The sequence below is a fragment of the Camellia sinensis genome, chromosome 4 (genome assembly GCF_055761805.1).
Source record: "Camellia sinensis isolate YWXY chromosome 4, ASM5576180v1, whole genome shotgun sequence".
In the NCBI taxonomy this organism is placed as follows: Eukaryota; Viridiplantae; Streptophyta; class Magnoliopsida; order Ericales; family Theaceae; genus Camellia; species Camellia sinensis.
Window position 1 is genome coordinate 218,286,659 of NC_138964.1, and position 13,576 is coordinate 218,300,234.

The following is a 13,576-nucleotide window of genomic DNA, read 5'->3' on the forward strand; positions in this document are numbered from 1 at the left end:
CTGTTTATGCTATGTGTAAGTCTAGCCAGACCATTCAACCGAACCAACACTTGTACCAGTAGTTTTAACAAGTCAAAAAACCATCTTTTGATTTATCTTAGCCTAGATAACAAACCGAACTAAGTCTGCACTTACTGTGTTTGAAGGCCTCAATTCCGACCGAACTATCTTGGGGCTAAACCAGCATTCTTAGTTCAGACCGAACTAAGAAAGCTGCCCCTAGAATTTCAACCGGTCTAACAAATCACTTGCCCCAACCGAGCTACCAAGCACCTTGCTGAAACCGAGATAGGACCTGCAACATTTCACAAAGCCGAAGTAGGACTTAACTTGTTTTTACTTTGTAGCATGGTCTAAAGATCTGTGCTTAACACTTGTGTTTTTCACTTTGCAGACTTAGGTTGCCCAGGCACTCCTTTTGATTGCTCAACCGAGCTACACAACAACATTTTCTGACCGAGCTAGCACCAAGCCTAATTTATACATAATTTAGGAATAAATGGGTAAATATAGGTTTTTAGTAGAAACACCTGGCGGCATGGCCGAATTTCGAAGGGAATACAACATTCTTGATGACATCCACCTTACCTTAGCCGAACAAGATATCATACCCTGGGGAAACCAGGGCTTTGTACCCTTTACCCTTTTATCAATAATAGAAACCGGACTAAGATTTCCAGTCCAACCCTTAATTTGTGAATTCCTTAGGCAAACGAGAATATGCCCAACCCAGCTTTCCACCATCTCATACCGCATAATAATGGGCATAGCCGAGCTAAACCGCCGAGCTGGCATTAACCTTGGTTTAGCCGAAATCTTCCACCAGTACTCCATAGGGTCAAAAGAAGACGGCTGGGTTTACTATCTTAGAATACGCCGCCGCCGAGAAAAAATAATAAAGAACACAAAGGACAAAGACTTGAATGATGATGACTTTTTCTGGGTGTCTGGCAATTTTGAAGACCAGCAAGCCCAGATCCCTGGCCGAAGTATAAACTGGAATAAAGGAACACCTGGTATAATTACTTCGGTTTGTTGGCATGCTTTGTTTTATTTCGGTTACCTGTTCCTGAACCGAACTAACAGTTTGTCTTCTTTATGCAGATTCAGCCTATCTAAAATCTTTGTACAATTACACCAACCTGAACACTATCCGCGCCGCACTACGTTTTCCAGAAAGAAGTTGGGCCAAACTTCTAAATTTTGAACCGACATACAGATACAGCGGCCGCCGAAAAGCCAGAGTAACTGACTTTTTGTTGGAGGACGCCCCCGAACCGGACCTAACCTTGCCACAAATTAACCTAATCCCACTGACTACTGAAGAAGAAATGGCCAAGAGAAACAGAGTCAAGGCCCTCTTGACTGAGACAAACAGGGCCGAGGTACCACCACCAAACCAAACACAAGAAACCGTGGTGGCCCTACCATCACAACAACCCTCCTCATCACGCCGAACTAAGTGCGCCCGTGCTACCCAGACCGAACAACGCTTAGTTGATGAAGACGAAACCACTCTGGCACCAAGCCCTCCACCGAGCTCTCAACCAGAGCACGCCGACCGAGCCAGCTCTTCCAAATGGGCACCCAAACTAACTTTCCAGAACCGTGATATTCAGGACACTGATTCAGTTGTCACTGAAAAAGACCATCTGATGGCTTTCAACCTTGCCAAGAGTGTGTGCTTCCCAGCTGACATGGAGCACCACAAGAACTTGACCGAGCTAAGGGCCATCCGCTTCTCCACGAAATCAATGATCCTGGTAAGTTGTTCTTCTTGTCTCTCTAAATATTACCAATTTTCTGTTCGGTTTTGTCATTAATTTCTTTTTCAGGCCGTGCAAAAAAACCAAGTTGCGCATAAAAAGGTGTTGGAGCTCAGGAACACAGCAAGGCAAGCCATGGCAGAGGTTGAAGCAAAAACAACCGAACTGAGGGAGTCCTACCAAAAAACAGCCGAGCTAGAGGCCGAGGTAGCTCGTCTGACCGGACTAGTTACCTCGGCCAATGCAGACAAACAGAAGGCCCTAACTATGATGAAGGATAAGTACCTTCGTGAGCTAGTCAAGCTCGAAGGCAAGAAGGACGCTGAGATAGCGGAGCTGAAGAAGAAGGCAGAAGACGCCGAGCTCCGAGGTTTCAAGGAGGGCGAAGCCCTTTATATTAAACAATGTGAAGCAGCAAAGGATTTATTCTTCAAGTGCGGCTGGAGAGGTGCTGTGGAACAGCTCGGTTGTGGGCCCGAAACCGAGGTCTACAATGCTCCTCAGTATTTCATTCCTGCCTCACTGGCGGAGTATGCTGCCGACCTTCAGAAGCAATTTCTTGAAGAAGGTGGAGATGAAGGCTCTTCTTCTAAAGATGACTCCCAGTCCGGTCGCCAGCCTACTCCTCCAATTCCAGTGATCTCCAATCCCCCAGCACCTGATGCTATAGTCGTGTCTTCAGCTGAGCCGAACCCAGAGGAGCTTGTTTCAACCGAGCCCAACCGAGTTCTGGCTACGACCGAACTTCCTACTGAGACCGGACTCAGAGTTGAGCTGGATGTTGATCTGGACAATCTCTTAAACTGATTTTGTACAAAGGAGGGGCCATAGCCCGGTTACAAGAGCAAAAGGAAGATACAAAATCATCTTTTCTGCTCAACACTTATTCCGGTTTGATCTGTATGCTTGTACCTGTAATGACTTTTCAATGACTTCTATTGCTCTAACTATTATCTTGGTTTACTTTCCTGTTTGAGCATGCTTTCTAACTGCAACTTGAAACATACTATTTTTCGGCCGAGATACTTTATTTCGGTCTTAGCTGTGCCATCTGACTGACCTTACTAGCCAACCACTCTTTTGCCGATATACTTACTTCGGCTGAAGAGTATCAAGAGTGGTTTAATTCAGTCAATTACTCTTCAACCTAAACCCTTACTTCGGCTGAAGAGTAATAAAAGTTTAAATCAGTCATCCTCTAAGTTGTTTTGTCCAGCCAACCACTCTTTAGTCGATGTCCTTACTTCGGCTAAAGAGTACTAAGAGTTGGTTTAATCCAGCCAACCACTCTTTAGCCGATGTCCTTTTCTTCGGCTAAAGAGTACAAGAGTTGGTTTAGTCCAGCCAACCACTCTTTAGCCGATGTCCTTACTTCGGCTAAAGAGTACTAAGAGTTGGTTTAATTCAGCCAACCACTCTTTAGCCGATGTCATTACTTCGGCCAAAGAGTACTAAGAGTTGGTTTAATTCAGCCAACCACTCTTTAGCCGATGTCCTTACTTCGGCTAAAGAGTACTAAGAGTTGGTTTAATCCAAGCCAACCACTCTTTAGCCGATGTCATTACTTCGGCTAAAGAGTACTAAGAGTTGGTTTAATTCAGCCAACCACTCTTTAGCCGATGTCCTTACTTTGGCTAAAGAGTACTAAGAGTTGGTTTAATCCAGCCAACCACTCTTTAGCCGATGTCCTTACTTCGGCTAAAGAGTACTAAGAGTTGGTTTAATCCAGCCAATCTTTAGATTGGTTTTTCCAGCCGACCTAAAGTAAAGTGTTTGGTTATTCCGACCAAACGTGCTGTAGCCTGGATCCTTATCCTAGGCTTAGGAGGAGTGTTAGTTTTTCCAGCCAACCTATAGATTGGTTTTTCCAGCCAACCTAAAGTAAAGTGTTTGGTTATTCCGACCAAACGTCCTGCAGCCTGGATCCTTATCCTGGGCTTAGGAGGGGTGTTGGTTTTTCCAGCCAACCTATAAATTGGTTTTTCCAGCCAACCTTGCTTTTGATGTCCTTACCTTCTTAATATAATCTCTTACAAAAAACAACTATGCTGAAAAGAATCGACTTTGTTTTATTAAGAAAAAGAAAAATTACACATACTTTTAAAAAAAAGCTAAAAATAAAATAGTTTGAGATTGACAGTATTCCATGGCCTAGAAATGGCTTTGCCGTCCTCATCTTCCAGGTGGTATGCCCCTTTGCCAGCTAATCCGACCACTTTGTAAGGTCCTACCCAATTAGGCCCTAACTTGCCATCTCCTGGTACCAAGGTGTTTCCCATCACTTTGCGCAGCACCCAATCTCCAATCTTGAATTACCTTGGATGCACTGTTTTGTTGTATTTCCTAGATAACTCTTGTTGGTATGAGGCAATGTGAACCAGTGCTCTTTCTCTTCTTTCTTCGACGAGGTTGAGCTCCAATGCTATGGCTTCCCCATTTAAGTCTGGATCAAAATTTTCGCTTCTAATTGTGGGAAGGCCAACTTCCAGTGGGATTACTGCTTCCATGCCGTAGGCTAAGGAGAATGGTGTTTCTCCTGTTGATCGTCGAGGTGTGGTGCGGTAAGCCCATAAAACATGAGGAAATTCCTCTGCCCATTTGCCATTTGCCTTCTCTAGCCTTTTCTTTAGTCCATCCAAGATGACCTTGTTTGATGCTTCTGCTTGGCCATTTGCTTGAGGATATGCTGGTGTAGAATTGTAGAATTCTATCTTGTATTCTTCACAAAAGCCTCTAAAGATTCTGTCATCAAACTGGGTGCCGTTGTCTGATATTAGGGCTTTAGGTATGCCGAATCGAGTAATGATATTCTGCCAGACGAACTTCTTCACATCTTTTTCCTTGATTGATGTCAATGCTTCTGCTTTCACCCACTTTGTGAAGTAGTCTGTTACTGCGAGAAAGAACTTCCTATTTCCGGGCGCTGTTGGAAGTGGTCCTACTATGTCCAAGCCCCACATTGCAAAGGGCCATGGGCTGGACAATGGTAGGAGTTCTCTGGCCGGCTGATGTATTTGGTGTGCGAACTTCTGACATTTCTCGCACTTCTTTACATACTTCTCTGAGTCTGCCTGCATGTATGGCCACCAGTATCCTTGTGAAATGGCTCTGTAAGCTAACGATCTTCCTCTTTGGTGGCTTCCACACACTCCTTCATGTATTTCGAACAAGAATGCTTCTACTTTACTGGGATGGACACATTTTAGATAAGGTCCTGAGAATGACTTTTTGTACAATGCCATAGATGGGGAGAGCCAAAATTGCTGTGACTTTGCTCTAATTTTGTTGGCTTCTTTCTTGTCTTCCGGTAAGATGCCGTCTTTTAAGAACAATATGATGGGATCCATCCATGAGGGGCCTAATTCGGCGCAACATACCTCTTCTACTTCGGGGTCTTCAATGCTTGGTCTTGGTAGGTAGTCAATTAGTAGTGGGTGAGGGATCGATGTATCTACCATTGACGCAAAACCTGCTAGTTCGTCTGCTCTGCTGTTTTCCTCCCTGCCAATCTGTTCTATCCTTACCACTTCAAATTTCTTGATCTCTGTTCTGACCAATTCTTGGTACTTGGCTATCCTGTCATCCTTTGCTTCATAGTCGCCGGAAATTTGGTTTACCACCAGCTGTGAGTCGTTGTAGACCATTAATTCGGTGGCCTTCATGTAGAATGCTGATTTAAGTCCTGCAAAGAGTGCTTCATACTCCGCTTCGTTATTTGATGCTGGGAAGCCAAGGTTGATTGCTTGCTCCACAACCAGGCCGTCTGGTGAGATGAGGACTATGCCAAGTCCTGCACCATGCCGGTTGGATGCTCTATCCACAAAGAGCTTCCACATCTCACCAACGAACAACTTCCAGCAAGTGGAGGGGTCAGATGATGTCGTGGGGTCAAGAATGTTGCTGGTGTTCTCTTCAAGGTCTATGCTTGCTGTTTGCCCCTCGCTATTTGATTGTACCAAGTCTTTATTTGTTGGTGAGTCTTGGCTCGGTGTAGTTTGGTTCGTTTCTTCCTTGCTGTCTTTATTCTGGCCTGCCTTGGGGTCTGACTGAATATCCTGCACCAGGGGTTGCACTATTCCGGCGTCAACTTCTATCCCTGGTTTGGTTGTATCAGTCAAGTCGACTAGACAGATATGATGACTTCCTGGGGTGAATTCTGCGACAAAGTCTACCAAAGCTTGGGCCTTTATCGCGGTTCTGGGTTGGAACTTGATGTCGAATTGTCCCAACTCTACTACCCACTTTAAGATTCACCCAGAAAAGTTTGCCTTCTCAAACAAAGCTTTTAATGGGAAAGCTGTGAGGACGACTATGGTGTGGGCGTGAAAGTAGTGCGATATCTTTCTTGAGGCCATCATCAAGGCCAATGCTAGTTTTTCTAGTGGCAAATACCTTGTTTTGACACCCAGCAATGTCTTGCTGACATAATAGATGGGCAGATGTTGGATTCCTTCCGCGTGAACCAACACTGCGCTAATTGCGTGCTGAGAGACTGTCAGGTACAGGAAGAGTTCTTCTCCAGGTATTGGGGTTACTAGTAGTGGTGGAGAAGTCATATATTCGTTCAAGCTTTCCAGAGCTCGGTCGTATTCTTCGTCCCACTTGAACTTGGCTTTCAATGCTTGAAAAAATGGTCGTAGTCTGTCAGACGACCGGCTAATGAATCGGTTGAGTGCAGCAGCCATGCCGATGAGATGCTGTACTTCATTTACTGAGTTAGGCCTCTTCAGATCCTGAATAGCTTTGATCTGGGAGGGGTCTGCCTCTATACCTCGGTTGGTCACTAGGAAGCCTAGGAATTTTCCAGATCCTACACCGAACGCGCACTTAGATGCATTAAGGCGCAACTTGTGTTTCTTCAGAATCTGGAACATCTCACCTAGGTCCCTTAGATGGTCATTCTCGTCCTTGCTTTTGACCACCATGTCGTCGATGTAAGCCTCTATTGTTCTGCCTAACAACGGCTCAAACATCTTGGTGACCATTCTCTGGAATGTTGCCCCTGCGTTCTTTAGGCCAAAGGGCATGACCTTATAGCAATACAGTCCTCTTAGAGTGGTAAAGGACGTGACCTCCTGGTTTGGTTCGTACATGGCAATCTGATGGTAGCCTCTGTACGCATCCAGAAAGCTAAGCCGGTTGTGCCCCGCTGTTAGGTCTACCAATTGATCTATCCGTGGTAGGGGGAAGCTGTCCTTTGGGCATGCTTTGTTGACTGTCTTATAGTCGACGCAGACACACCATTTGCCATTCTTCTTTGGTACCACGACTGTGTTGGAAATCCATCTGGGGTAGTGCACCTCTCTGATAGCTCCTGCCTCTAGCAGATTTCCCACCTCTTCCGCCATTATCTCAGTGTGGTGGAGTGCCGATATGCGAGTGCGCTGAATGATTGGTCTGGCAGATAGGTGGACATTGAGTTGGTGACAGATGAAGTTTGGATCAATGCCTAGCATGTCGTAGGGTGTCCAGGCGAACACTTCGATGTTAGAGGTCAAGAATTCCAAGACCTCTAATCTCTCAGTGCTGGACAACGACGAACCAAGCAAAAAGAACTTATCCGGGTTCTTTTCATCTATTCTTACCTCTACCAAATCTTCCACCGCTTTTTGATCAGCTGCTCTGCCGATATCTGTGAACAGTTCATTACTCTCAGGTTCTTCCACCGAATGAACATATCCCTTGGTAGCACGGCTGCCATTAGCCGTGACAAAGCATTGCTTAGACATAATTTGGTCTCCAAAGACCTCTTCAATTACATCTACTTCGTTAGGAAACCGCATTACTTGATGGTAGGATGACGCCACAGATCGCATGGCATGCAGCCACGTTCTTCCCAAGATTATGTTGTAAGTGGAAGGAACCTTTAACACCTAAAACTCCACTTGTTTTGTCACGCTTCCTGCCCTGACTGGAAGAATGATTTTGCCGACTGGCCATTCTGGCATTGAGTTGAATCCAATCAGGGGGGATACAGCTGGTGCCAGGTCTTTGTCCTCCAATTTCAGTTGTTTGAAGGTGTCGTAGTACATTATCTCACACGAGCTGCCTTGGTCTATCAGAATTCGCTTGACGTCATAGTCCTTGATGTGGAGGGTGACGACCAGTGTATCATTGTGGGGGCAATATATTCTTTCCAAGTCCTTGTCTGAAAAAGACATGACGTTCGTGGCTTCTGTTCTCCCCTTTTTGATGGTAGGTTGGGCACTTAGTACCTCCCTTAAGTGCTCAGCCTTCTTGATCGATCCTCTGAGCTCGCATACACGCTCAGGTTCGAATACCCCATGTATCACATTGATCACACCTTGAGGTGGGGCGTCAATTGGCATTCCGTTGGGGTTATTATGGTCCTGGGGGGCTAGTTGCGTCCCTCCTTCAATGTATTTATCCAGGTGACCGGCTGCCACCAACTCTTCCAGATGCTGTCTCAATGGCATACAATTTTCAGTGCGGTGTCCCTTTTCTTTGTGTGCATCGCGATCTTTCGTCATAGTCTTTCTGTGCTTCTCCTAGCTTTGCTGGCCATCTGACAAAAGGTTCATCGCGTATTTCGCTCAGAATCCGGTAGATCGGTTTCTTGAATACCGTGGTTATGGCTGTGCGGATGCTCAACCATCTTTTATCCTGGTCCTCTCCGTTGTCTCGTCTGCCTCGTCCGTTTTTGTTCAGACGTTCTACCGCGTTGATCTTTGCTGTGGTCTTTTTATCTGGTACTGCGGTCGTGCCAGATTTTATTTTAGCACGGGTGCCATCCTCTTCTACCCTGATGTGCTGATGCACCCTTTCCATCAATGCCTCCATGGTGAGGGGCGGTGTCATGGTGATTGAGTCCCTTAGTTTGTTTCCGACTGGAAGGCCTCTTTTGTACTGTGCAATGGCGAGATTGGTGGAGCAGTCCCCAATCTGGTTGAATGTCTCCCAGTAGCAACTATTGTAGGATCTTAGTATCTCCTTTTCACCCATGTCGATGGAGAGTAACTGGTCAATCTCCACTGGGGTTTTGGTGTTCGTTCTGAACCTCGTGACGAACCCCTCTGCTAATTGTGCCCAGGAGGCTATGCTGCCTTCTGGAAGTTTTTTGAACCAAGTTAAGCCTAGGTCACCAAGGCTTGATGGGAAGAGGATGCACATCAAAGCCTCGTTTCGCCGATATACCGCCATAACCTGGCGGAAGCGGCTTAGGTGTATGTAGGGGTCTGTCTTCCCCTCGTAGGTGGTGAATTTGGGTTGAAGGAAACCTGAAGGAAGGGGCGCGTTTTCAATTGCCGGAACGAACGACGATGTCTGCAGCCTTGCTAATGCTTTGTCCGTTGGTTCGTAGGCAGGACGTGGTGATGGCATTTCGACTTCGACGCTTCCATGCGTCCGAGGAGCCAACCGCTGAAGGGCACATACCCTGCGAGGGTTGCGCGCCCTAGTATCCTCCTTCCTTCGTGCCTTTTCTTCCAACATGTTCCGCAAATCGGACGATCTTGGCAACTCCGTCTGCCTGGATGATGTCTGGTGCGAGCGTGAGGGTCGATAGGTACTTCCCTCAGTGTAAGACCTCAATGATCTTGTTCTCTCAGACCTGGAGTAACGAGTTCTGGAGGTTCTGGATTGCGTATCGCCTGTCCTGAGGCTTCTACTCTCTGCTTGTGATGGTGTGTAATACCTTTCACGGTCTTCTGAGCGGCGAGGAGGCATCTTGCTTTTGCGCCCCTCTCCTGTCGCCACTCCTTTTCCCTTCATCTGGCGCTTCATGGCCTCCAAGTCCGCCGCCATCTTTCTTATTAATTCATCTTGCTCCTTCTCACGGTCCTCCAGAACTTGAGGGTCAATCCTCCGCTTTTGTTTGTCAGGACTTCGTGAACGAGAGTGACGAGGGCTGTTAGTCCGCCTCCTCCCCTTTGTATCCCTCCTGGGATTTTGTCGCTGTGGTTTTAAGTCCGCCATGGGAAGGATAGAAGGTAGGCCTTCGCGTCTTGCCCCCCTTTCTGGTGTTTGTCCGACGATGGCGGACTGTGGCAAATCTTCGTTGTGCACCATTGTTTCTAAAGAGGAAAAGCTTGATCAAGAGGTTTTGTTCTTGTCTGAATTCCCACAGACGGCGCCAATTGTACGGGAAAGAAATAAACCTTCTCGTATAATCCCGTTGATCAAGTCCGCGTTCCTCCAAACGTCGTCGCTTTACTCCCTAAAAACACAAACGTGAGCTAACCGGCGGATGTGTGCCGGAAACCCCTCCGATGCCTAAGTCAGCAAATAGACAAGTACACAAAAGCTCTGCGTATTCAGGAATCAAAGTTGTGTTACTTCTCCATAGGTGATATTGGTGAGCCTTTATAGGTTTCGTGTGGCACAATCCAAGTAGGACTCTTACTCCTCCATGTAGAGTCCTCCTAGGATTCATACTCCTGAAGGATAATGCTTATCCTTCAACACCCCCCTCACTGCTTAAACCAAATGAGATGGTTTTATCATGGCCGGACTACCATACAACCAAAATAACATTGTCATGCTAGACTAACTAGAGTGACCGATCTAACTTTTAGTTCGGCTCTTCCTTGCTATTCTCCTACCTCGGCTTCATATGCCAAGACTGAGCTATCCATAGAAGAGTTTAAGCCGAACTAACCCAAAACCAAGCCCTGAAGAGGGCTCAATATACTTCGGTTCCCTATGCCATGACCGAACTAACTGTAGCGACCGAACTAACCTTACTGCGACAACCGGTACAAGTTTTAATATGGTGACCAAGCTAACCTCTTTGGGACCGGAGTAACTTTATGGCATTTTTACTCAACCCTTCGTACTGAGGCCCACAACGGCCCAACTCGACCCAATTTACATATAAATTCCCCTCTCAAGTTGTTATTACGAGGGAATTATTTAACGAATAGGAAAAAAAAAATTGATAAAATTGAAGAAGACAAGATATTTTTATTTATTTTTATTAATTTCAACGCTTTTTTATATTTTTTTTTAAGCACCTTCTATATCAATCTCATTAATGAATATCCTACGATCTTGTTAGGATTCGTTGACAAATATCCTTAATGATATTTTTATCTTGTTAGAAGGTTATTGTCTTTAAATGTTTTTAGCATCTACTTTTCCAGTTGAGTAATGTTACATTACAGGCGCCGAGAGATGACCGAATAAATGATCAAACATTTAGATGGACTGCCACCTAAGGTTAGTGGGTCCCACCACTAAACAACTCTTCGTCTCTCCCAGACACAACACGTGATCTGCAAAAAAAAAAAAAAAAAAAAAAAATTGAAAATCAATTTTTGTGAAGAACAAGAGTTTGTTCTCTGTGAAGATACCAGGAGCTTCCAAATCATTATTATTTTTTACGGAGCAACAAAAATCAACATCATTTGTGGTTGATGACGGTTGATTGAAAAGTTTAGCATGCAGAAAAATTACAAAAATTTATAATTAAACATTGAAAAAAAGTTTAATATTTATAGTTCAACAATCTTAAAACTTGAACAAAATTCTGTAACAACACCCACCAAATTAATAATGATCAAATGATCAAAAATAAATGAGAGGTTGAACTCTAAAAATCACAAATCAATCTGGAATTGCTCTACATATTTTTTATTTTTTTATTTTATGACATATAACCTATGATTTAAATTGGTGTTGATTATCAATTATTGTGGTGTTTGTGTTGATTTTGTATTCATCTCGTTTTTTATTTTGAACAAGCAAGCAACACTTACGCAGACAAATTTGAATCAAAGTGAATTACAATGAATAGTAAGGAATCACAATAGAATAATAAAATTCACTCAAATTAGGATTCACATTCAACAACACCAACCATATCGTTTTTGTTTTTTTATTGAAACTTGTATGGAATTGTATGAATTCTAACAATGGTTCCAAGTTCTTTATTCTAAGTTCATACAAATCCAATCAGGTTGCAGAAACTTGATCACCATCTTGTATAGAAAGAACTCCATTGAAGGATTACCCAATTTGTAAGTAGAAAACTATTTTTTGTGCTAGTATATCCGTGCAATAAAAACTCTGAAAAAATTCCTTCACAACTAGCAACAAGTATATATTACTCTGCATCAAGACCAGAGCTTCAAACTCTCACCTCTTAGTGCTTGCAACTCATCAATGAGCTGATTCAATGTGTGCCAAGAAGAGCCTCCCTCCTCCATAGCCTTCCTTGCAGCCTCACCGAACTCCCCCACCTTCTTCCTCACCCCCTTCCCCATCTCACCTTCCATGAGCTCTCTCACCATTTTCTTCAAACCTTGCCACTTGACAAAACCCCTCACAGACCCATTGCTAGTTTCAACTCTCAGCCCCACTTTGATCTCCTCCACCACCATCCTTGCATTCAGATGCTGCTCTGCCATCATGGGCCATGCCAGGATTGGAACTTTAGCGCATATGCTCTCCATCACCGAGTTCCAACCACAATGACTCAAAAACCCCTTAACACACTCATGTCCTAGAATTGCTCTCTGATCAACCCATTCTCTAACCACAATGCCTCTCTCCTTAACTCTCTCTTCAAACCCATCAGCAAGTTCTGATCCACTTTTCCTCACAACCCACAAGAAGCTCACTTTTGATTCCTCCAAACCAATTGCGATTTCCCGCAACTGTTTGGGAGATATCTCTGCTTGAGACCCAAATGCTACGTAGAGAACCGGGCTTCCTTGGGCTAGTTTTTTATCAAGCCAGTGCATCCATTTCGGGTTCTGGTAGGGTTGAAGTTTGTTACTTGGCTGTTCTGCCAAGCACAGAGGCCCTACGGTCCACGCTTTGGGTTCGCATTTATTGTTCCAGTAATCTATGAACTTGGACTCGAGCTCTTCGAAGCTGTTCATAATTATACCGTAGCTTTTTGCTGTTGCAATGGATTGCTCCATAACAAAGTCAATGTGAGGACCTTTCGGTTCTCGGACATTGAAGGGCTCATCAAAGTCGTTTCTGCGGAGCTTGATCCACGGGAAGCTAGGCACGGTTAGTATTTCATCGTCTGACTCGGGTCCCGAAAGTAGACGATTCACGCCCACTTCTCGGCACACACACATGGAGTAGTAGCTCCACCCGTAAGAGGCAAGCCGTGGGATGCCAAACTTGGTTGCTGATTCAAGGGTCCAACTGAGGAAGCCGTCAGATATAAGGCATGTGACATTGGAGAGAGCTTCCAATGCTTTTTCTAAGTCAGGTTGAATGTGTTTCGTGGCGTTGGCGAATGGCACGAAGAGGGACATGGAAGGGAGTTTGTCGGTGCTCTCGACTCCGGTAGGTAATTCGTCAATGTTTTCAGGGAAAGGAAGGTCGATAATGGAGGCATTTGTGTTTGCAAGAGAAGCGGAGATGAAAGGATGGTTTGCAGGGGTGGTGAAAATGGTGACGGTGGCGTTGCGGTGGAGGAGGAGTCTGGCGAGGTGGAGAATTGGGATGGTGTGGCCTTTGGACATGAATGGAAAGAGGACTATGTGAGGTGCACAAGGTGAAGAAGCCATTCTTTCTTTCTCTGTTTCCCTTGTTTGTTCAGAAGCTCATACTCCTATTATATATATATATATATATATAGGAAGAAGAGTGAGACCTCTAAAAGTTGTGCAAGTATCCTCTAAAGTGGTTTTTTTTTAAAGTTTCTTAGAGTGTTACATTGTGTGGTTGAGATTTATTGGCAAGTCACATCAGAAAAATTGATGTGACTTGCCAGTAAATCTCAACCACACAATGTAGCACTCTAGGAAACTTTAGGGAAATTTCACTCTAGAGGATCCTTGGTGCTAAAAGTTGAGTTCTAAATGGGCATTAAATTGTCTTTTTCCTAC

General features: G+C 44.8%; 1 protein-coding gene across 1 annotated transcript; it reads right to left on the reverse strand.

Annotated features, from left to right (window-relative positions):
• Positions 1-11,562: 11,562 nt before the first annotated feature.
• On the reverse strand, positions 11,563-13,303 carry LOC114264503 (UDP-glycosyltransferase 90A1). The gene has a single exon (XM_028205137.2). It carries the CDS (start codon positions 13,253-13,255, stop codon positions 11,840-11,842), a length of 1,416 nt encoding a protein of 471 aa, XP_028060938.1. The 5' UTR covers positions 13,256-13,303; the 3' UTR covers positions 11,563-11,839.
• Positions 13,304-13,576: the final 273 nt, after the last annotated feature.

Coding starts and splice junctions, on each gene's coding strand:
- LOC114264503 (XM_028205137.2), bottom strand. CDS start 13,255: ATGGCTTCTTCACCTTGTGCACCTCACATAGTCCTCTTTCCATTCATG.